The sequence below is a fragment of the Meleagris gallopavo genome, chromosome 4 (genome assembly GCF_905368555.1).
Source record: "Meleagris gallopavo chromosome 4, MGAL_WU_HG_1.1, whole genome shotgun sequence".
Lineage (NCBI taxonomy): Eukaryota > Metazoa > Chordata > Aves > Galliformes > Phasianidae > Meleagris > Meleagris gallopavo.
Genome location: NC_139407.1, coordinates 54,525,763 through 54,551,693, shown reverse-complemented (window position 1 = coordinate 54,551,693; position 25,931 = coordinate 54,525,763). Strand labels below are relative to the sequence as shown.

Here is a 25,931-nt window from a genome sequence, read left to right as displayed (position 1 = left end):
GTAGATGAATAGGGACAATTTATCTAAACTCCTTAAAAATTAAGTGAATTCTTTAACATTATAAAGAAGGATAAGTGAATGTTAACTTGTAATTAAAGTCCAAGAAACAAAAAGTAAGACAAAACACAGGTCAATGTCAGAACACATGGAGCAATATCCTTGACTCAGATTCTTAATTGAAAAAAAACCGTCACAACCAATTTCAATTGATTAACAACTCCTCATCTCCACCTAGCTAGCTAATTCTATTTATCTGTTTTTGCTGCTAAGATAAGAAGTTTCTACAGCATCTAGTATGCTTTAAGCAAGAGTTTATGTATGTCAATTTTATGGCTGTCTGGAAAATTGAAAGTCCAAGCGATGGTTGGAGAGAGTCTGGAACAAAAATCTTCCTTCAGTAAGACCTGTCATTCTAAATGTTAGAGGTGGATATACAATAAAATGAATGCAATAAAGACAACTAATGTGATAGTAGATATATATATAGCAGTAAGGAATTAAATTTAAACATTTACTTCATTAAATCAAAGAGAATGCTTGATCTGAAAACATTCAATGTTGCATGGGCAATTTTAAAGTCTGGCAAATGAAACAAAAGAAGTTGGAAGTATTAAGAACAATATGGAATGGAATGCATATAGGAAGACGTGAAATGAGTAAAGCAGATAACTTATAAAACCAGAGAAATTACTTAAGGATAAGAAAGCAGAAAATTTTAATGTCTACTAAAGAGCAAATCAAATACACTTCTTTGACAAAAAGGCAGTTATCCACAGAGATATTACAGGTAAAATTACAAGAATGAAATGAGACTATGGAATAGTCCATATTATTTTGTTGCCAACTGCGTCTCAAAATAAAGACACATTGAGGGATGGATTCCCATACTGATGTCTTTTGAGAAAGCAACCTATGCAAATAATACAGATGAAGTAGTAGAAACTCAGAGTTTCAATGTGCAATTTCTTGCTTCAAAACACACACAAGAGGATGACATTTGATGTGGCACAACAGGAAAAAACCTGGCTGCATTCAGTCTATCAATCGTGTCAGAAGCCTTATTCATTTGTATGAACTGATCTCTCATCCTGTGATTTTCTTTCCTCTGGCTGACTCATCAGAAGGGCACATCACATACGTGTCAAGTGTGTGATTGTGTGATTTTTCACCAGCCCTGGTGGAGGCAGTTAAACTTCCTGTGAACGCTGGTGTATCTGCTTCTCCAGTTTGAAGATCAGTGTGTCTACAAATATTTTGAGAAGGATGAGCAGTGATGACACAACTGCTTAGCTCTACATTCCTTACATGGACAAAGTGAAATGCAGGTTATTCAAACGCTAAATAATGTCCAGGGATGGTCAAGAAAGAAAACTGCAGTCTTAAGAAAAACACTTCTGGAAGATTTACAATTTATGCTTAAACATTATCTTTGATTCAGTCTAATGCTAATATTGATCCCAAGGGATTAAAAAAAAAAGACAACTTAAAAAAAAAAAAAAAGAAAATACTAGCAACTTTTAAGAAGCATACACTTTACCAATAAAAATATGAGACTGCAGGATGGGAGAGGCTTTCTGGGCAGCAATTTCTGTTTTCAAGTAGAATAATAATGTTGTCATTATTTACCACAGCTCGTAGATAATATGATCAGACACAGGAAAAAAAAAGTAGATGAATTATTAATGCTTAAATGAGCCAAACACCTACAAAGAAGCAGTAAAATATCAAACAATAACTAAAAGTTATGGGTACTAACATTACATGATGTCTCCTTCCCATAAAATGTTGAAATAATCAGTTTGTAATTTATTTTTACTGCAAAGAAATCAATGCATTTCTTATTTTGTTTTTTATTCAATCAGAGATAACTGCTATGACCTCAAAATCACTTGTAAATTTTAATACTCTTGTTACAAATCCATAAAATGTGAACCTGCTTTACTAATAAGCTCTCCAGATTACCTGGAATTACTTGTAATTTGCTTTTATATATGATGTAGGTTTGTCAAGCATTTTGATATTTGACTGCAGCTTTATTTCTTATATGTACAATAGAATCATAGAATCACAGAATGGTTTGGGTTGAAGAGACCTTTAAGACCATCTAGTTCCAATTTCCCTCTAGACCAGGTTGCTCAAAGCCCCATCCAGCCTGGCCTTGAATGCTTCCAGAGAGAGAGCATCCACAACGTCCATGGACAACCTGTTCCAGTGTCTCACCATCCTCACAGTACAGAATTTCTTCCTAATATCTAGTCTAAACCTACCCTCTCTCAGTTTAGAGCCATTTTAACCTCATCCTGTCGCTACATATCCTTAAAAAAAGTCCCTTCCCAGCTTTCATACAGGCCCCTTCAGGTACTAGAAAGCTGCAATAAGGTCTCCTTGAAGCTTTCTCTTCTCCAGTCTGAAAAGCCCTAGCACTCTCAGCCTGTCATCACAGCAGAGGTGCTCCAGCCCTCCGATCATCTTCGTGGCTCTCCTCTGGACCCACTCCAACAGCTCGATGTCCTTGCATTGGGGGCTCCAGAACTGCACACAGTATTCCAAGCAGGGTCTCACGAGAGCAGAGTAGAGGGGCAGAATCACCTCCCTCGACCCGCTGGTCACACTTCTCTTGATGCAACCCAGGATACGGTCGGCCTTTTGGGCTGCAAGTGCACATTGCCGGCTCATGCTGAATCTTTCATCAACCAGCACTCTCAAATCCTTCTCCTCAGGGCTGCTCTACATAACAGACACATTGTAGAAATGGAATCGCTATGACTACTTTTAAAAATAATAATAATAAAATTGCTACCATGCTATTCTGAAACCAAGAGCCAAAAATCTTGTATTTAAAATCAATGTAAAAGGTTAAATGCAATTCATGAATATGTGCATTTTTCCTCTTCTTCTTGACAGTAAATAAATATACTTCAAATATCTGCTTTAAGGCAGTGGTATTGCACTTGTCTTTTCTTATTCATATGAGCTTCTTCAGCCGTTGCCCGTAGAAACACTGCGGCAAAGCTGACCACTAGTCTTAGAGGATGCATCAAATGAATCTCTGAGGAGGCAATATTATGTATTAATGCATTTTGCAAAATTGTTTTAAAATTAAAATGACTTATGTGAAGATGTTTGCTTAAAATTAAGGCTTGGAGACAAACACAACTTCTAAGGGAGATCAGATCTCTGAACATCCTCATTACACTGACTAAGTAGGCAGTTCCAACAGAGTTTTGAGAAAAGTTTGGCTCACAGAAAAGCCGAATTACATGAAACCTTAGAAGGCTGTTGAAGATAAAGCCGATTTTTCTTGAGGCCCAGATACACTATAAAGTTATGTACAGTGCTGTAGACACAATAATTATTTCAGTTTTATGAATTTTCTTTATAGATACTCTGAGTAGTATCTCTGCCTAATTATTCAATGCTACATACACTGTGGATAAGAGACATAGTTGTAAATAGTTTCTAGGCTAGAACCACACGGTTTCATCCATTCATTTATTCTAATGCATGTTAGGTCAGTAACGTTTTGCTAACACATTTTAGAATTATCTCTGAATCAACTATATCCACAGGATGTGAAAGAACCTTTAACAGATGGTTAGCAATGAATTGCTGCTCAACAAATGCAATAGCTTGACAGATGACAGATTGCTTATGTCTTGCCAATTTGGCAATATCACCTGGACCAATGCTGACACTGTTCATGGCTCAGGATTTTTTATTTGTTTTGTTTTGCTTTGTCATTTCTTTTCATTTGGAAACTAACCAAAATTCTTGACGTAGAACAAACACAAGCACAAGTAAAATACACATGCAGCATAACCTTATGCAAAATCATTATATTATCAAAAGTACTCCACCATCTACACAGTTCATTTGGAAAAAAATACACTGTGAGGAAAAGTTTTGTAGTCAAATAAAATATATAGCCTTCACTTGAGAGTGTAGATGGGAGGAGGGGGTTACTATTGAGTTAGGGTAATGATTTCTGAAAATCAAAAGGATTTTCTTTTTTTTTTTTCTGATGAATATTTTTCAATGTATGTATTGATGTTAAAGAGCAGCAGGAAATGTTATTTCAGACTAATCTTCTAGAGATTTTTTTTTTTTTTTTTGCATAGCTTTTAATTTCCTGTTTAACCCAGAAAAGTTTATCCTGTGTTTCAGATACATGAATACAAAAGATGGCTTTTGTAACTGCAGAGTTTGAATTTCAAACGAAAACCATTGTAGAATGTAGCGATAATTATGACTTTCACAGTTATCCTAAGAGTGTGAGAAAAGTATATCAACCTGTCAGTTTTGAGAGAAACTGGGGGAGATCCAGCTTCAATTTACAAAAGAGTAAAAGCAAATCCATCCAATTTGTGTCAGATTTATAACGTAATCTCAGTTAGTTCATCACAGTATGGCATATTTGACTACATTTTCTCAAGTACTTCGACTCACATTAGGCACTTCATGATTTCTGTAATGAGGTAAGGTAAAATAAATTAAAAATTAAAATCTTGCTGTTTGTTACTGACTGCAAAATGTTGCTCTCTGTAAACAGAAAATTCAATCCTGTTCAGGTAGAAAAGTATTTAGAGTTCAGCTGTCTAGCAGCTGGGCTCGGGAATTTTAATTCTACCTTCGTGTTGACTGTCTGAATCTAAAAATAGCCCTTCTCATGTGTCAGTTCCAGGTTTATCGGCACTGATTAACGGATAATCAACCTTCACCACACATGCTTGATTAAAACTCACTTCCAAAGCTGGATCTGGAGAGCTGAATGTTCATTCATGTCATTAGTTTCTAGTCGTTACAAACCAAATGCAGGAGCTGATAAATAATGCATACATGTGCATCCGATACTGCTTCTGTAAAGTGAGATGAACATTCAAATGGGTGTGACTACTGTAAAAACCCTTAATGGAAAACAGTGCTTCAGAAACTGGTACACAAAGGAAAGCCCCACCAAAATAAACATAAATCAGACATTTGGTATGTTCCTAATCTGTTGCTAGCCTTAAAAAGAGAAAGAAACTGTCTGATGCTTTTCCAGTTCTCCCAAGAATTTCTGTCTTTCCTTTGTGCATGCACAATTTTCCACAAAATAGGGGGAAGAAATAATTGAAACATCCGTTTTTGAATAAATTGAATTCTCAACCATTTATTGTTAGGTTGCAATTACAAAGCTTCATTTTCAAACTTGTCTTTCAATACCTTACTGCATTTTCTTTGTTTTATATTACTGCACTACACCAAATTATATATAATCTACTTCCTCACCAAGATAAAATCTGTAATTCCATGCCTAATTGCATAAAAAAATATGCAATTAAAAGTTACCAACAAATAATTGCACATTCTGTTACCTTACTGTACATACCATAGTTGGGTAACTGGATCCAGATTTTATTAAAAAAAGAATGATCAAGTATTGACTTTTGGCCAGCTGGCATTTCTCTTTTCTGCAAAAAGTACTCAAAATTAGAAACCAATTAGGAAAACATAATAAACCACCTCACCTTGTGTGGTAATATTTGATGTTCTGTAGCAAGACATTTTTAACTCTTGTTCACTTCTGCCTCAATTTGTAACTTTTGAACTGAAAATGTGAGGGAAAGACACAAAGCTGTGACAGGGGAGGTTCAGACATTAGGAAAAATGTCTTTACCACTAGGGTGATCAAACACTGGAACAGGTTTCCTAATGAGGTGTTGATGCCCCAAGCCTGACAGTGTTCAAGAGGCATTTCAAAAATGCCATCATCACTATGATTTCAGTTTTCATTAGCCCCGAAGGGTCAAACAGTTAGACCTGATGGTCTCTGAAGGTCTCTTCCAACTATATTATTATACTCTGTTTTGTACTATTCTAAAATGACACAATGAGCATTGTAGCCCTGTGGTCACCTTTCTCTTTCCCCTTGTCCCTCCTTGTGAGAGTACTGATACTTCCTTTCCAAAACAGAAAAAGAAGCATCTTTCTTTTTGTTCTTTTCTTTTCTTTCTTTTCTCTTTTTTTTTTTTTTTTGTACATTTCCAATCAGTTTTAACAATTTCTTTATGCTTATTCCAAACCTATATGAAAGATACACTGAGTTAAGACCTAAACTGTGTTTTCTGATTGATTTCCACAATACACGTTGCATTCAATATCCTGCATATAAAGCCCATGGAGAATTGTATCACAAACTAGTGATACCGGTTTTTTTCTTGATATAAGACTCAACAGCCCCTGAGACTTAGTATTTTTACTAGACTCAGCACAGCATCTTCAGCTTCAGAATATAGCTCATAAATAGCAAGTTCATAACAACTATGTTAAGAAATCACAAAATGTCAAACTGACATGAACTATAATCATTTTTACTCTGTCTTTTAAAGAAATAGATTTCATTTAGCAAATACTGACACAGTAAATAGACATTTTAAACGTATCATTAGACAATGATGTATGAAGATCTCAATTTGACAAGTAATTTGTTCAACAGCTTTAACAATAATGTGCACCTTCTACAAATAACTGTTAAATGTCTTTAATGTTTAGAACACTGTTTTTTTTCCTCATGCAAATATTGAGGAGTTTGATAGATCAAGCTTTTCAAGAAGAAAATCTGTAGGGTCATACAGATTGTTTTTTTTTGTTTGTTTTGTTTTGTTTTTCATGAAAATCTGTGTTATTCTCTATGATGAATGAAAAAGATTAAGAATCTTAAGAATCAAAGGAAAACATCTATGACACTTGAGTTTACCAAGCTATGACTTCGGTATGCATTTTGCCATCCAGTATATCATGCCATCATGTGAAATTACTGTATTCTCCATTCACATTAAATCTCCAACTGTATATATATAATTTTGTTTCAGACTTGGAGCCACTATTAAAGCACAATGGGGAAATAGGATGTACTGACTTTCAGACTAAACTTACTATAACATTTTGCCAGATTTTTCTTTTTTACTTTAGAAAATATGCATTAAGTCATAGAAAATTCAAGATAGTGAACAGTCTGCTTTTCTCAGTTTGATACTTTCTCCTCTCCATCCTGTTCTCTCTAACTATGCAAAGTAACTCCAGGTTTACATGAATGAATGCTGAAGAATACTGCTTTTACTGCTACGAAGAACACTGTGACTTCTTCGGTATATATAAAAAAGCCAAAATACTTTCTGGTTTCTTTGTGTGTTTTTTGTTTGTTTGTTTGTTTTTGTTTTGTTTTTGTTTTTTTTACTGATGATATTCACTAATGTACAGTTTAGAACCAAAGTTGTGCTGCATTTTAGAAATTACTTTTGGAAGGATCTTATCTGCATGACACATAAAACAAAAGAGACTTGCTAGAAAGCCAGAGATGTATTTTCATTATTATAATGACAATGAAAATATGAAATATGTTGCATCCTGGTTTGCTCTGCAAGCTTGCTGAATCTTCATAAAGCTGCACAAAAGAATAAAAAACTAATTACAGGCACAATAAAATGTATTTAAAAATTATATATACTTTAGGGTAGAAAACCCAAAAGGAGACAAGAGAAGAAAGAAATATAATAGTTGTGCTAAAAGAAAACAGAAAAAAAAAATTAAAAACCATATGTGATTGTTGTGTAACAGAGGAGGACCAAAACATGCAGTCCAGCAATTACATTTAAATTTCTGTAATGGATAATTATAGGTGAGGCCCTAATTTGATAGACATTCCTTATAAAGCAATCTTTTACCATACATAATGCATCACTTGCACTAGGTACACCAGGAAAAAAAAGGCTCTTTTCTTGTAAACACTGAACAGTTACTTCTATATTTATATATAGAAAATACATTACTGTTGCACACAAGGGAGCCCTTACATGGTTTTACTGCAAAAAAAAAAGTCAAGATTTATGATAAAATACTATGAAATCTGCATGATATTTATATAACAATTGCATGCCCTGACATTTTAGTGGAATGCTGTATTTTGGAGTCAAACTAGTAATTCCAGAGTTACATTATAACTTGCTTCCGCTTAAATTTTAGTAGCCTTTTCATATTTTCAGTACATATTTTTTCTGAAATAGAACTGCCAGCAACAGACCATCAGTGGAGACCTTTTTGTTTCTCAGACAGGCTGCTTAGAAGGTGTGAAATTTTAGGGCAAGTCCTAAGTTTTTTGTTTGTTCACTTGTTTTACTGATTGTAGTAAGTATGGTTTCTGTATAGGTGCTTTAATAAGACCTCACTCCACAGACATTCTTAGGATCTCCAGTTGTGCTCTGTTCATTTACTTAATGTAAAGCCCTGTCTTTGAATACCTTACAAGAAACTGCCTAGTTAGCTAAGGGGTTCTAATGAGCTTGAAGCATAAAAAGAGTTTTCTGATGAGTATCCCTTGTTATACACAAAAGCACCAGATTCTGTTTCAGTGGGCAACAATTTGTTGGGATATCACAGTGTCTAAATTTGTTCATATACATTCCCTAGGTGACAAAACCTCCCTTTCTTTGCTTCTTTCATAAAGAAAATGCGTCTTATCAGAAAAAAAAAAAAAAATACTGGCTCCATTCTCCCAGGTGACCTACCAAATGCAACTGCTGGAAAGTTTCTAGCTGCGCATAGTTGGGCTGTCATGGCATTGCAGCATTGCTGCTGGACAGCGGACGGCATTGAGGGAAATGGAGAACAGAGACTCCATGGCATGGACTGACTCATCTATGTATTTGCTTTAACTTCTGCTTTGACACGTCAATGCCCTTGCTTTCCTGGCTTTACCTCTACTGCTGCTGTGTACAGATGCAACAAATATTCACACATGATAATGTTGAAAGGACATTATTAAAAGTAATTAAAATATTTTCATAATAGAAGAGGTTAATAGAGAGCCTATAGTTATAAATAAGAGCCTATACTTAAGTTTTTACTTATAAAGGATGAGTCTGCATTACTACATGGTCAACATAACAGGTAGAGTTATCGAGACCAGCATACAGTGTCTTCCCAAACTTGTGTACCACTGTCAGAGACAGGTGTCCAGCTGAGATGGTCCTCTGGAGTGACCCAAGTATCTATTCATTTTGAGTATAATTGTTTTGCTCGTTAAAAGTCCTGCTGAATCGGCAATCTCCCTTTCTTAATACTTGCTTTGGGTACCCTGAGAGTTATGTTTCATCATATGAATCCTAAGAAACCGTGTGTGGAAAGGAGACCTTTTCTGCCTATGCACTCCATCAATGGTTTGTGTTCCATATACACTGTTCCCAGATACTAAATTCTGGGCTATATTCCTGTCATTAAGTAATTACTGCCGAATTGCCAACTGCCATATTAGGGAGCCACTACCTCTCTAAGAAATTCAGTGATCATATTCTTTTAGCTACGTCTGCACAACAGAAAAATCTGAGGCTGTTTCAAGACTAGTAAAACAAAATGAGAAAACTGTTGAATCAAATCTTATGTTGCAAAAGGCTGCAACCATTATGAGTTTGACTGGGCCAGAAGTAAGATAAGCAAATTGATAAACAAGACTATGGAAGTGTTGTACTGGGCAGCCAGTACAGATGTGATATAAGTTATGAAACATCCTTATTCTACAGCAAATATAGAACTGGGATCTCAGAGGTAAGCACAGAAAAGCATCAAGTGCCCAGAAATCTAAACAAAATAACTGTATAAATTGCAGTAGATAAGCCATAAAAGAAGCTCAGCACAGAGGAAATTGGATTTTGCTATGGCACAGATCGACTTGAAGTTACTAAACTAAGCAGTAAGAATACAGAGCCACTATACCAAATGTAGCTATTTAGGATGTAGATAAAAGCAGTCCTAAATACATTATGGATGAAATCACATGTATTGTTAAGATCTTTGCCACATTAAGAAGGCTGCCAAAGGCTAATGAATTAATTTTGAACATTTGACTTATAAATGTGTTCCTTTGAAATTTGTTTGCTTGTTACACTTTGGAAGAGTTCTGGCTACTGAGATCAAATAATCTCTAGATGTTTGACAAGGAAAATTTTATTACTTGGTTACTTGAAAAAAATACGACTTCTGATGTGACTCTGATGAAGTCCATATTCTCAATACAAGCAATGCCATGTTTGGCAGATATACTTTTCACTACATTAAGTAGATAATTATACTGATTTTAAACAATAAAATGATACATTGACAATAACTTCAAATGAAAAAAAGCACTGATGCCTTCATGATGAGCAACTGCAAAAACACATGTGAAAATTTCCTGCTAGATAAACTTTCTTTCTCTTAGAAGGAAATGTCAGGACATAAATTCATTCTCGGGCTTCTTCTCATTATTCCACTACATCTCCACAAGCTAAGAGGGTACATGGTGTGAATTCCTTAAGAACATACTATGTTACTGCCTTGATAAGAATTACTTGCTCAAGAAAACCATCTACAAATCCATAGTGTTTACTGAAGGCTTAGCTTGAAATTCAGATGGTTCATACGGGAAGTCAGGAATCTCTGAAGTTGTCTGAAGTGCTCTAGTTGCACTGCTTGTAGCTCTTCCCCACCACTCTTATAACACCCCAACATAGTTGCCTTATCAATGTGAAAATCTTTTGAAATATATCAGGGGGCTGGAGCACCTCCCCTACGAAGATAGGCTGAGACAGCAGGGCTTGTTCAGCCTGGAGAAGAGAAGGTTGCAGGGTGACCTCATTGCAGCCTTCCACCAATACCTAAAGGGTCCCAAAAAACAAGAGGGGAGTCAACTCTTTACAAGAGTAGATAATGGCAGGACAAGGGGAAATGGTTTTAAATTGAGAGAAGGAAGATACAGGTAGGATATCAGGAGGAATTTCTTTACCAAGAGTGGTGAGGTGCTGGAACAGGCTGCCCAGAGAGGTTCTGGATGCCCCGTCGCTGCAGGTGTTCAAGGTTGGATGGGGCCCTGGGCAGCCTGGTCTAGTATTAGATAGGGAGGTTGGTGGCCCTGCCTAAAGCAGGGGATTGGAGCTTGATTATCCTTGAGGTCCCTTCCAACCCAAGCCATTCTATGATTCTATGATTCTGTGATTCTATTATATCATTTGAAATAGTCAGGCTCTTTATGGTGAAGACTGCAAGCAAGTTTTTCTGAAGGGAGTGCCAGATTAAGCTTCTCAGACTAAAAGAAACAGTGTGGCACTGGAAGTAGATGACAGAAGCTAAAATAGAATTTCCCTTCAAATTATCCCAAGTGCTGACATTCTGCCAGCGTATAAATTAAATACTTGACAAAAGGAACAGCTATACACATACTCCCAAAAATTTTGTGACAAAGTAAAGCTGGAGTCACAATTACATGCAGTACCCGTAAAACATTGTTTCAAGCACAACATTAGAATATGCTGCAACACAACCCCATAAAATTAGTTATTACAACCCTGATATTCATAAATGTTTTAGTATCTTTAAGCATGCAGAAATTTTCTCAAGACAGTTGGGTTCCAGCTGTAGGAAAGTTCATGAAGCAATCTTACTAACTCTTCAGTGTGAATAAAGCATAGGAAATTACAGCCGGACCCCCAGGAAGCTGACCTCAGACAGCAGTATGGAAAGCTCCTGTTACCTTCAGATCTTTTCATCTTTCACCAAACAACTGTTAAATGTTTCCATCTGAATCTAACTTCTAGGATAACGGTGAAAGCTGGAGATATGGAAGACCCAAATGATAAGATCGAGTTGATAAAGGATCAGGCATCAAAAATATTTTCTAAGCTTTAAAAATTATAACATGTAATTTGTGAGAAAAGAAGTTTAGAGATTAAAATATCTGGTTTTGGTAGCAGTGGGTCTCCCTCTGTTAGCAGAGACCTCCACTGCCCCATGTCAGCTCTAAGCCATGTCTAGATGGCTCCAGAAGGGCCCCGCTGCTGATAGAGCTGAGCTGTGAGCAATGCTGAGTGTGCCTCTGGGAAAGCAGATTTAAGAAAGTGCAAAACTGCTGTGCAACAACAGCTGGGAGAGAGCAGTGAGAAAGTGAGAAAGAAACAGCCTTGCAGTCATCAAGGTCATTCCAGAAGAGCTCACAATGTAGCAGTGGATGTGGCCTGAAGGAGGCACAGCCCATGGAGCCCCTGCAGGAACAGACCCCAGGCTGAAGCTGCAGTCCATAGTGAGGACGGTGAGGCAGAAGGGCTGGAGCAGTGCACTCCTGAAGGATGGACCCGGCGGTATGCACCCCTGCTGGAGCTCAAATAGCTGTAGCCTGTGGAAAGCCCACGTGAGGGCAGGAAGGACAGCGTTCCATAGGAGAGACCCTATGCAGGAACAAGAGCAGAGTGGCCATGGAGGAGCAGCAGAGATAAAGCATTATGGACTGACCATAGCCATCGTTCCCGCCTTTCTGGCACCAGTTGGAGGAGGAGACAGAAGATTCAAGATTGAGCATGCACCTCTGAAGAAGGGGGTCTGGAGGGAAGGTGATTTTAGTTGTTGTATTTTTTTCCTTTAATTTCTCACTGTCCTACTCTGTTATCAGTTATATTAAATTAATCTTCTTCAAGCTGAGCCTGTTTTGACCATGACAGTTCTATTTTGGGAATACCTTCAATTTCCCAAAAGGAAATTGAGATTTAATAGGGAGAGAAAAAAAAAAAAAAAAAAAAAAAGATAAAAGAGACAAGGACAGTTTGTTTATGGGAGGGTATCAACATATCCGTTTACTGCTGCTCCTGACACCAGCAAGTATTTGTACAGAGGTAGCAGAAGCAAAGTTCAGAGGACTTGACTCCTGAGTACATCTGCATTTACATTTTTGTTCTGAAATTCAAATGAATATTCTAAGTAGATGCAGAGTGCCTGAGAATTCATTCTATGTGCTCAAGACATCACAAAGGTGTATGAGGAGAGAAAAAAAAGATTTAATTCTTGAGAGCTAGGTGTGAGGTAGGACTGAATGGAACTTTACACTGCCAACGTTAAGTGGTGCCTCACAGTACAATCTTTATGAAGATCTTCTCTAATTAGAAAGGAACACTTTTACAGATGCTCTTGAGAAAGACGATCCCAGTATTTTCATAGCTGCTAAGAAAGTCTGTCAATTAGGTGAGGATTTAACTCCACTATGAGTCACAACATGAAGGAATGCCAAGGCCTATACCTTTATGTCTGGCACTGTAGCATTACTGCACATATTGCTCCTGCCAGTACCTTGAAGCAAACTCCCACATGGCTAGAAAATAAATATGCTTCTTCCATGAGAACAAGAACTGATTTATAGTGATCAATCCTTAGGATTTAGGCATTAGAAAACACAGTTGCAAACCAGACTGATTCACCATGAGTTACCACTCCTGTGTTACCTGTTACCATACCATGTTGATAACTATCCACAGCTATGTCTGCTGCTGAAAAACATCTGAGTCCAAACCAGGTCAAGCTGAACCAGTGGTTGACTCAGTGAGAAGCAATTGCTCCCTTGAGTAATTATTTGAGAAAAGACCTTACACTAACAATCTACCTGATGGATCAGTGAGGATGTTTTTCACCTTGTACCCGACTGACAAGGGCACTGCAAGAGGTCTCAAATTACTTGCCCATTACAGTTCACTTCCAAGAAACAGGCTGAAGTCAAGACTGAAATCATTTTTAATTAGATCCAAGTAACCACATATTTGCTAACTGAGACCATCATATTTTAAATAATGGAAAGCATTTAATACTATGATAACAGAAAGTTATGGTTTCATTATTATTCTTCAATTACAATTAAAAAAGCTTCCCCTTTCTGGGAAAGTAGTGATACTGGCAGCACAAGTTGTTTAGCATAGTACTTGGAACTGTCTGTCCTGATTCTGTACGTCTACATAACATCAAGATTTCTTAAAATGTCAATGAATGTGGAAAATATACCAATACTGAAATTGTTACTTCTTCAGTGAAACAGATCATCAAGTTTGACCCCCTTGCTAAAGCAGTTTCCCTATAGCAGGTTGCACAGGTGTCCAGACAGCTCTTGAACATCTCCAAAAAATGAGACTCCACAACTTCTCTGGGAAACCTGTTCCACGCTCTGTTACCCACACTATAAAGAAGTTCTTCCATATGCTTGTATGGAACTTCCTAAGTTCCAGTTTTTGGCCACTTGCTCTTTGTCCTATCACTACCCATCACTGAGAAGAGTCTGGCCTCAGCCAAATGCACCCCAAAATACCATTGGCCTTCTTGGCTACAAAGGCACACTGCTGGCTCATGATCAACACATTGTCCACCAGGACACTCAGGTCCTTCTCCGCAGAGCTCCTCTCCAGCAGGTCATCCCCTAACCTGTACTGATGCATGCATGCAGTTATTTCTCCCCGGGTGCAGGACTCTGCATTTGTTTTGGTTGAATTTCATCAAAATTACCAAAGATTTTCTTATGAGCTCTTCTAATGAATAACACAGGAATTTATGCTTCTCTTTAGTTCTCTGTAGAATCATTAATATGAGTATCTCTGTTTTACACGAAAATATAAACTGAGCTATGTACCACTGGTAATTACCAACTACATGCGAGGCAGGGATATTACCTTCATTTCATATGCACTTCCACGTAAGACGCCATTTTGTAAGACTGCCCTCCGCTGCCCTTTGCTACATTGTAACAAAATGTTATAGAATCTTGGCGGGAAAGTTCAACCTCTACCATCAACATATGCCTCTGACGTCATGGGGCAAATTAATAAAATAGGAAATTTAGAAAACGAACTTTTACTGCAAGCTGTAAGTCACAAATCAAGTCAGACCTCCAATTCATCTATTATCTTAAGATAAAATTTAAATCTTAGATTTTAAAGGAAGCAGCTCTGATGATGGATTAATATACTGCAAATATTTAACATTTATAACCTACAGCTAAATCAAATTTGATATGGCATGAGAAAAAGTTCCTTCTAATGAAAATATAGTCAAAGATTAGCTCAGATGAGAGATTATTTTCTAGGAGGGCAAACTAAACACCCTCCTGCATGTGGCAGAATATGGTCTCATCCTCCGAATTACTGCACATGAGCAATATCAATTATCTGCTCAAATCTGGGCTTCCCAGAAATATCAGGCTCACTATACTGCAAGATTGGTCTCTGCCTGCCTTTTAAGCATAATAGATAAGCATGGTTAGCCACCATTAGAGAAATGTAGACAGTCTGCTTCTTAGTTTTGTTGGTCTCAGAGTTGCTGAGATACAGGTAAGAAATGCCTGCAAATAAATGCTTTGTTCTGCCAGTGGCAATTGTCTTTCCTGGTGCCCTACAGCCACCCCATTACTTGTCAGATGCAGTCAAAAAAATGCTGATCATGGAGGAACTTCTGATGCCAAAAGCGTAGATGGCTTGTTCTCTGCATTTGAAATCTCAACACAGGTATTTGCTAAGGAAATTGGCCTGGTAAGCAACAAACAAGTGTGAGCTGTAAGATGAATGTCTGATCTTCTTAAAAGACTTTGAGGAGGAGCTGAAAGGATAGAAGAGTTTTCTTCTGAGCCACAGTGAAGTTACATCAATCAAAGTGCTAAAGAACGTTCTGGAAAAACAAAAAACGCTTCACTACTGCTAATGCATGCAGCAGATACACACACATTTTGTATAATAAGTAATCTTCAGTACAAGTGAGGGCATAACGTTTTCTAAATGGAGATAATAATAGCAATTAACCTTGAAGTGTATTACATCAGCTTTGAAATATTTGTAAACTAGGTAATAAGAATTTTTTAATATAAATTGTTCTTAGAACACATTTACAGAATTAGACCATGTTTTTCAAGAAAATGCTAACCTCAGCAACAACAGCCTTTTGACATTTTGTGCTGTAATGTGAGCACAACGTGAACCTCTGAAATGGAGTATTCAAAAGTGTAGGTAGTTTTTACAACTGCATATGTAAATCAGATAGTTTAAATAGGAAAAAAAAAAAGTATTCTTGAAGGCTTGGGAAGAAGAAGAGTAGTTTCTACAAGATGTTTCTTCACTTACTAATTATTCACTTTGGTTAAGTCAGAGAGATAATGCGTATGGACAATCCAAAGAGTCCAAAAGGCATTTCTTTTTGTAAATGTTCAAGCAAGTGTTGCACCTAGAGGTGCAACTGTAAGGTACTTACATATTGCAAATAACTCTTTTTTTACTTCCTCTTGAAAATGGTATGTTACAGATTTGAGTTCTGGGTCATTAGGACTTTCTCCAGACTGTTTTCTCCCCTTCTCACTGAACAATCTACAGAAACTCTTAAGTTTACATTTCATCAACTCCACCAATGATTTTAACAATTTTAAGAAAAGATGTAGCTTCTTCTTAGCTGTGTATGTCATGGCATGACTGCCACTGCAACAGAAAGCTGAGCACAAAAGGTTGTCAGGCTGACTGAAAAGAGTAACTGAGGACCAAAGAACAAGAGAAATAAATAACTGGGTAATAAACAAGTATTCACTTTTCACCTGGCTTGATATCTTTTTTTCCCATTATTTCACATAATCTACAATGAGGAGAGTGCTGTGGACTGCTTTAAACAAAACAAGTTTTATTTGTCTGCTTGAGGAAGAATAATTTTGGGCTGTTTACACAAAAAAGAAAATCTGTCTGAAGAAATGTATTTTTAGTGCTTCTGCAGCATTATCAGAAAGTAACAATAAGGGCTACCTGAAATAAAGATTGGACAACAACTGGAACTGACATTTAGAGATACCATGAGGGGAAAGTGACTGCAGAAAGCAAAAATCAGAGGTGTTTATCTGATTACATCATCTGCCTCATTAGGTTTATGCAGCACTTTTGTTTGTCTGGACTAAATTTCCTACCCGGTGCTGAACAATTCATCAACAGTTACAATGAAATAGGTCAGATAACTAAAGGAAGTAGTTTCCTCCTCCTCCTCCTACAAAAAAAAAATCATTTGTAACTTTCTATGAAGAAATTTAGGCAGATAAGCTAGGAAGGAGCCACAGGGCAATGTGATAATACAATCTATGCTATTCTAGATGTTAGGGCTGTCTAGCACTCGAAGTAATTCCTGAATCTTTCACCTTTGATACAATACAGAGAACTGAAAATTCAACAGACCCAATAAAACAACTGCTAAAAGAAAAAATAAAAAAATAAAAAAAGGAAAGGAAAGGAAAACTTCGAAAATTCCAAGTAATCTTTTTTACCCCAGTTAGAGCATGACAGAGTAAAACAACCAGAAATAAGCCATTTACATTGAGATTATTGTGAGGTTAATCCAAATGGATCGACCTGAATCTGACAACAGAGTCTTAGAGAGAAGTACAGAAGACAAGACAGTATATTGATCAGAATTGCCAAAGCAACTGTCAGAATGTTTGAGTTAAGCATAATGCAAAAATCAAAATCACAATGATGCAAGATCTAGTCAGCTTATTTCAGAGAAAATTCTATTAACCCACTGAATCAAGGTACAGAATACAATGGTGTATTTTATCTGTCATATTAGGGAGATACATGCTTTAAATAACATGAAACAAACTTCCAAATATTTGGAGTTAATACTTTCTACTTTGAGAAAGTATTAGACATTGAGCTAAATATTATACAAGTGATATATTAAATGTTCTTAAGCTAGAAAGATAGGAGGTCAAAACTGAATCAGAGTTGAGCATCTAATTGGATTGCATGTGAACAAACTGAATTCAGTCTGAATTCTAAGCGTAGATATCTATATAACTAACTCAATACATTGGTGTGTCAAAAAGCCCGATTTTCTGAAGCTAAGGAATATTTGAAGTGAACATAACTGGATCCCAGGTTGGATGTGGCTCTGGGCAGCCTGGTCTAGTGGTTGGAGACCCTCTCCGTGGCAGGGGGGTTGAAACGAGATCATTATGGACCTTTTCAATCCATGCCATTCTATGATTCTATGAACTGATGGGAAAATAATAGTAATTCTATGGGAAGATGCATTAGATGGAAAAAGTGTTGCAATTCAATAATAAAGAGATGCTTAGTTAAAAACTCATTTTCCTTCTGTGGCACAGTAGCTCTAATGGTCATAAATATGGCAACAATAAGGAACATACGGAAGAAAGGTGCATAATCTGAATGAATTAGGATGTACAGAAAACTTAAACGGGAAACTAAGACAAAGAAGAAAATCCATTACTAAAAAGCCTAGAGCTCTAAACTTTCAGAGTTTTTGTTTGCATTGGTCATTATTAAAATGTATTACGAATAGAAGAAAGCACATTAACAGAGATAGCATCATAGATATAATACAGGTTTAGTTGTTCTTCCTCTAATTGACACAGAGCTAGAAAAACAACTACTGCCTACTTTGAAAAGAGCATAAATCTGGGAATGATTCAGATAAACAAATAACATGAATTACAAAGTAGTGATAGGGGGAAAAACTGGAATTGGACACCATTTTTTAACAACATTAAGAAGAAAGAAGTTGTGAAATTAAGTGATTATTCCTTCATCCCTTGTCATATTCTGAACACATCTAGGTTCTGGATTTACCAAACCTAACTTTAAGAAAACCTTGAAAAGCTCTCTTAATATGAAATATCACTGATCCAGATAGATGGATCCCAAATGAAAAAACATCACTTGTGCTCACTTGCTCTCTCCTTTCATCAAGTGTATCTCCTCAATTAGCCAAACATGCTATGGAGGCTCATCACAAAAGTAAATGCATGGAAGTTATGCCTTGTAGCATACAGGCATTTAGAGCACATGATTTGATAAATCCTTCAATTCATGATCAACCTGTGAAATTCTCTAGTCTCCGCATTCATTTTCCTCATGTATTTCTATGTATCAGGAGATAATTCTCTGTACTGTTGTGTAATATTTTAAACTCTACAGGGAAAAAAAAAAAAAAAGTCTTATTAGCACTAATATATTTATTAACAGAATGGTATCACCTGATATCATGATTCAGATTTTCTTCTGCCTACAAAGTTATATGCTATTTTTTCCTGCTATTCATCGACAAAACCACATTCTTATAAAACTCTTCCACTCAGTAGACAATGAAACTCATTAGTTCTAAACACCCAGGAAAAAAATCCATAACATCAATTTAACTTCTATTGTTTTTAAAACTAAAAAGAAAAGAAAGAAGATTTCATTTCAGCCTGAAGTACTGGAGAGTAATAAATGTTCTCAAAACTTGATAGAGATTGTGCATATGTCAATTAGCTGTAGCACCCACATTTGCTCTCAGCTAATATACAGGCCAGAATTGGAAAAAGAAAGAAGAGTCAATAAGTATTTCTAGAGGGTATCTAGAGATTTTCATTAAAAGGGAATTGAACCTTGTGGAGAATAAGTAAAAATTAAGGCAATTTATAGTGATAGGCAAACACTGTGCTGTGTATAATTTTCTTTTGATTATGGTGGCTCTTTGACAGTAAGAATGTCAAATTTACTTATTTAAATTAAATAAATTACACAGATACTTTCAATATATAAATCCTATACTGAGTAGCCTGTATAGGGGTAAGTAAATATCAAAAGTTGTCTTCTTGGTGGAGTTTTACTAGACCAAAATCATGTATCTTTCTCTTACCCACATAATTCTCGTGATTTTTTCAAGATTATGATCTAAAATTGCAAAATAGTAAAACTGAGCCATATGTTCAGCTTTCTTCCATTTTGGAGGGAGGTAATTTCTATTTATTCAAAGTTCAGTTCTATGGAAGATAACTAATAACCAAACTGCAACAGGAATGAGGCCCTTGTCTTCTTGAAATTCATCACAACTGCCCATCACATAGGAAATCTGAGAGATTTCTGATCAACAGCCTGTTTGGCTCTATTACTGTCCTTCTACTTTCCAAAAAAGTTTATTATGTACTAGCAAGTTTGCAAGGGATATTGTAATGTGGAGCACAGTGGTTTTCATTCACTTATTTCTTTGACATCTCTTCTTCCTTTGCAATTACAGTATACAAGTTACAAGCATATTGTCATCAGTGTGACAATTAGCCTTGAGAAAGCAGCTCTTCAGTAGACAATGACCTGGGAACACTGGAAAACTTTTTCAGTAACAATGGATCAGCCTTCAGAAGGTATTCGGAGATAGCAGACTGTTTTAAAGCAAGCAGCTAAGGACTGAGGGCACCTATCACAAAGTCCCTTGGCTAAGAAACTTGCTTACCTACCTCTGATTTTTGATGCTGCAATCAAATTGAAGCTTCTAGTGTGGAAGACAGCCTGCCTGCTGTCTAGAATGACTTAGTAGTGCAGTAGTGCTATTTGAAGATAAATACTTAACCAAGTAAAACTTCACTGGAGTGCTGTGTTAAAGATATCTATCTACTGCTCACTCACTTGCATCAGAGTAATCATTTTAACAGCGCTTTTAATTCAATTTATCTTGTTATATATGGAGATTTAATTGAACAAATTACTTCAAAGGAATGCCTGAAATTGCTAATATTAACACTTCTATCATCTTTTTTTTCTTTTGAACACTGTCAGCTCTGCCTAGTCATTTCACATATTGGTCCATGATTGCTTTCACACTTCATAATTCCGCACATAACTCTCTTTGACACCAAGGACAAAGAGTGTACCAGGTTGATCTTAAGAAAGGCAAAATGGCAGAAAAGCCCATATGTTTACTACAGACATTGCTGGTATGAAATATTAGTCATTACGAATGTTTTGAAACTAATATTCCTCAATTTCTAATCATGTACATCACAATGAAGGGTGATATCGTGGAAGCATTGCAGTCTCCGGCAGATCAAAAAATATGTGCAGACTACTAGCTTCAGAGCAATCACATGTAACTTCAGTGTCATTTCCATTCATACACAGTCCTTGTCAAAAACAGTTGTAAATATCACAAACAACTCCATGGTTTTTCTGTTTTTCCAGACAACGAACTAGAAGTTGCCATTAGCCAGCATTATTAAAATGGGATTAAAAGCTGCTTTGACATTTTGGAGGAATAATGTTTTCCAGTAATATAGCTCAACAATTATAATGTTAATGTTATCTCCAAAGTTCTACTACTGCCACTCTTTGAGCTCCCAAGTAAGGTTTTCAGACACTAACCTTGAAATTATCATATTAGGTATGAATAACATAGAAACTCAGAGCCTGCATTCAACAGTAACATGTATAGTACTGGTATGCCTTTTTTTCCTTTCAGTTGGAGCTACTAATTGCTATGAAAGCATTTCTTCATGAATAGCATATTTTTATGTGAATATTTCGAATAACCCATATCCTCTACATTTATTCTCTGAACCGTATCCCTGGTGGTACTGGTTTCAGTGCTTACACTGAGGAAGAGTTGCTTATTTTACTGCTAATTAATGAGAGATTGATTTAGTTTTTGAAAAACAATTTGCATTTTTCAAGAACCATTGTAAAAAAAAACATTCTAACTTAGAAAAAGGCTGACCTCTTGATGTTTCAACCACACTGCCTCCAACAACTTACCCAGAATAACTGCACTCAGTGGTGGATATTGAAATGCGAAGTTTCTTCCATGTCTTGATTAAGTTCACATGATGTTTGTCTATGAAGATCACAGTCTTTTCGGAAAAGCACTTAAGATGAAAGCATACTGTATGTTTGATTTGCTCAGTCCTTGTATCTAATTTTATTTGTGAATGACTTTTGGAAAAGCTTTCCATACAGGAAGAAATATAATTGATTTTAAATTTATATCCACTAGCTTTCTTTGCTATGTATTTTCCATAAATCTAATAAATTCATTTTCTAAGAGTCAGTAAACTTTCTTAAGAAGAATACAACCTACCTACTGTTAAATATTTAACCTAAAGACAAAGACTGCACAACTCATGAGAGTGAATGCATCTATTCTACTACTTATCAGTTTAGGAGCTGTCATACAATATTAAAAACATATTTTTGAAAGCAGCTTTATAACAACATTAAACCATTCGGCAGTTAAAGGGAACTGAGCAAAACCACAGAAAGCACAGTTACCTATGTGAGTGCAATGCATCATCATCTACAAATAAAGTCTCTGCAACCCACAACCTACAGAAGTGTATAAATCTATTCTGCTACTTATCACTGAAGCAGCTGTCATACAATATTAAAAGTATTGAAAATACTTTAATAATAACAATAGAACCACTCAGCAGTTGAAGGCAATGGCAAAACTGCAGAAGCATACTGTTACTTAAGTGAGTGCAGTGCATCAGGAAATAAATGTAAGCACATACTTTATTATATTTTATTCTGAAAACATTATTTTCAGAAATAATGTCTTTCTGTACTATCATTACAGTTTGTATTAAAATTATAAAGAAAGCAGAGTATTACTCATGACAGTTATTAAAAGACTACAATGAGAAAAATGAGATTTTGCTATTGATTTACGTAAATTGAACTTGAATTTTTCAAATTAAATATGGATGTGGTTCACAACATTCAGAAACATGATAAACCAGTTTGGGAAAGAAGACGGGTTAGCTTCAAGCTTTTGGTAGGGAGTTAGGGATAGGGAGATAGGGACCAATTCTGATGCTCAGATCTCTACCAAAGCTGCAGTAAACTTCAGAGGGTTCAGCATCCTGCTTTGTGTGTACTACAGCACAGACTGTTGCTGTTGCTGAATCTATGCATGGGTTTACAGATAGACATAGGATGTGTTTCACATGCTGCAAGTATCTAAAACAATTCATTTGTATAAAACATGCAAAAAGATTTAAATGGGACCTTTTAGAGGGAGTGGGGAGAAGCTATCCCAAATCAGACAAAAACAGATGTTCTTTTAACAAGCGTTTTCATGAAGCAGCCACTAACTTCCTCACTAACTTCCCAGAAAGCATGAGTACACTTATAAAATTCCCTTTTCCCTAACATTTTACTTAGAAGCTTCTGTAACGTGTACAGTTTTACAATGCATTTACCTTTCATTATTGTATGGGTAGAATTGAACAGTCCTGATACTTATCAAAATAAAATTTTGTTCAACTGCCCAGTAAAAAGTTATAAATCTACTATTTTCTGTTGTGAACAAGTCTTTAATTCCTGAGTTTAAGAAATACTTTGGGAATAAACCTGCACTGTCCCTGAACTACAAGCAAATGAATTCTTAAGTCTGTGCTATTTATCTAAAGCCCACTTTCATACCTTATTGTTTATATCTATTACTTTATATCCATTGCTTGATTTTCACGTAACATGCCATTTTTCTCATTTATACCATTTGTACATCACAGCAAAACGAGACATACACATCTTCCTGCGATTTCATTTAGCTGGAGTGCTGGAAAGCTGTACTGCACTAGGGAAGAAGAAACTTAGAGATTGCATGCACACGCAGACAGGCTTTTGACTATCGAGGCAGACAAAATAGGCAGCTACATGATCAACCTCCTTCTTACAGAAATCTTGCAATCACTAACAGGCAGCTTCATATATTCCTAATTGGCTTCCCATTACCACTTCCCCAGACATAAAAACAAGTATAGACAATAATCAAGTGCTAAATATTACTAAAAACTAAACCACATGTGACAATCAGACTCGAGAACACAGAGACCTGCCAGCCTACCTAGACTGAAAATACTGCCTATTTTGCGGAATCTCTGCCACCTTTAATGCTGTAGATAACTCTTATCACAGTATTTCTCAGGTTGACTGACATTTCTACTTACAATGGAACAAAATAAAAGCTTAAGTTAATACATTAAAAAGGAATCTGTTATCATTTCAACTCAACATAATGCACTCCAGCTGATACACTCCTTCTCTATAAAAATGCACTTGATAACACATTTTTGTGAGTACCTTCAGGGCTTCCAGATTCTGTAATTAAAACTTGGTAGTTCTAATTACACAGCAATATAGAGAAATATTTACATAGACTTCTTTACTAAGAGTCACTTGAAGAAAAGACTGCACTTCTCAAAAGTATAATCTGAACAGCATTACTTTAGATCATTTCATGGGAGCAAGTTTTGCTTGTATTCTTACTCCTTAACACAAGAAACTGTAGTCTCTCAGTCATCAGAGCTCTCCTTTTCACAGGCACAAGTACATACATCATGCTTAAATCTTAGCTTACAGGAAGATTTGAGAATATGGTTTTTTTTTCAATATTTGAGACAGAACATTTCAGTCTGGAATCTGATAAAACACTGGGACGTAATGAATAACAGTACATTATCAACTTTGTTGCAATCATATAAAGTACACTAAAAATAATGCAAGCTTTTTTTTTTTCTTACTGCTTTACACAAAAACTATACTTCTAAGAAGGGAGGAAGTGATCTGAGATAAAGCATCAAGCAATAAAACTTGCACCCAGTTGCCCTGAGTGAATGTTAAAGTTGCTTATTATGAATCTGAGCATCACAGTTCTTTCTCCTCAAGACCATTATCACATTTTAACAGTAGATTCAAAATGCAACAGGTTTTGAACACTACAAAATAGCTGTCCTGAATTTACAACAATCCCAGTCCAGATGCTTCCATGAATAGATTACAAGAAAAAATTAAGGCAATATTGCTAGCATTCTGAAACACCTTTGACACCTAGTGATTTAAAATTGCACAGTTACAGCAGGAACCAGACACTGATTTGACTGCATTTATCCCTGCTGGACACCTTAGCAGTGCGCAGGTTGTCGGGTTATTTTTCCTGCAAGAGAAAATCCCCACAGCCGTAACATGGACAGTGCAGCCCCAGTGTGCCCGTGGGGCTGGGGGAGACCAGGTAGCACCGCACGCCCCACTCACAGGTACCCACGAGAGCAGAACTAGAACAGAAAAACGACAAGCCACCAAAAAGCGCTCCCTTACCTTCTAAACCTGCTTCAATCAGCCCAAACTGTTCCAACACTTTCACAAAAAGCACAATCACGATCAAAACTGCTATCATTTCAAGCCCTTCCAAGTTCATGGTGAGTTAGGTCATGGTCTGAGCACAGCCACTGAGGAAAGTGCTCTCCCGCCCGGCTTTCCCGGCGAAGCCATCGCTCTACGCGGGGGCAGGGGGGAGCGGGGCGGACATCCTGGCCGCGGCCCGCCGGGCGCAACCCCGCTCCCGGACTGAGCGGAGGGGAGCGGAGGGCCCGGCCGCCCCAAAGGCCCCCGGGCAAGGAAGAACAAGGCAAAGAACCACCTGGGGCCGGCGAGCCGCCGGCGTGGCCGCGCGGCTGCTGGCAGCGTCGGTGTGGGTAGCACGTCGCCTAGGAGACGCGGGGACCGGGCCTCGCATTGGACAGAGAGGGACAGAAAAGAGCTGGAAGCAAAAAAGAGGGAAGGAGCCGGGGGGGACGCGGGGACGGGGCACGGGGCACTGCCCCTTGAGTGTACCGTGGTGTGACGTGCCAACTTTCTGCGAGTTTCTCCTAGGGCAGGGAAAAAAAGGAGAGGTGCAGCATGTGGCAGGCAGTGCACGAGATGTTATGCAGCACAGTGCGTTACGAATCGCTTCTCATAATTAACGACAGCAAACAACAACTTACTTCATTTCTCTGCCTTCTCAAGCGCTATTTAGTGCTTAGGCTGACCTTGGAAAACAAACATTTGAAAGAACAGATTGAGGGGAAGAGGGAAAATAGACACGTTATTTGTTATAGTCTCCCACTTCAGTAGTATGTGCTAAATGGAGTGTTTTCCCAGAGAATTAGCACAAATACAGGCAAAGGATACCCAGGTATCTCCCACCTGCTGCCCTCCTGCAGAGCTCTGCAGCTCTGCCTCATGCAGCACTAAGTGCCAAGCATGGCTAAGGCAACACTATTTAAATCCTTAGTAATTTAGCATCTAAGGAGGAATTTGCATTACAAAAACACCAACTCTATTACAACAAAAATGAGCAAGGAACAACTGCAATAAATTTAATCCTCTTTGGTAGGATATTGTTCCTCACATGGCTGGAATCCATTATTGTCCATTTCTTTCTTTGGATTATGTTCAGAAAACATTTTTGTGTCACGTAAGAACTGGCAGCAGCTTCTAAATCCCCGAGGTACACTAGCATTATGATGTGGGTTATCATTACTGAAAACAGTGAAAAGAAGC

At 37.0% G+C, this 25,931-nt stretch overlaps 1 protein-coding gene across 5 annotated transcripts in view; it reads right to left on the bottom strand.

Annotated features, from left to right (window-relative positions):
• The window catches only part of KCNIP4 (potassium voltage-gated channel interacting protein 4), a 384,702-nt gene that overhangs the window by 157,344 nt on the left and 201,427 nt on the right, over positions 1–25,931 (bottom strand). For 2 of the 5 annotated variants that reach the window (XM_085223402.1, XM_085223405.1), the window contains exon 1: positions 24,705–25,089. The exons of the other annotated variants lie outside the window; for them this stretch is intronic. In XM_085223402.1, coding sequence (XP_085079528.1) covers positions 24,705–24,804 — 100 coding nt within the window. In that variant the 5' untranslated portion in view covers positions 24,805–25,089. Of the gene's footprint in view, positions 1–24,704; positions 25,090–25,931 lie in introns of those variants that run through there. 5 annotated transcript variants of the gene reach the window in all.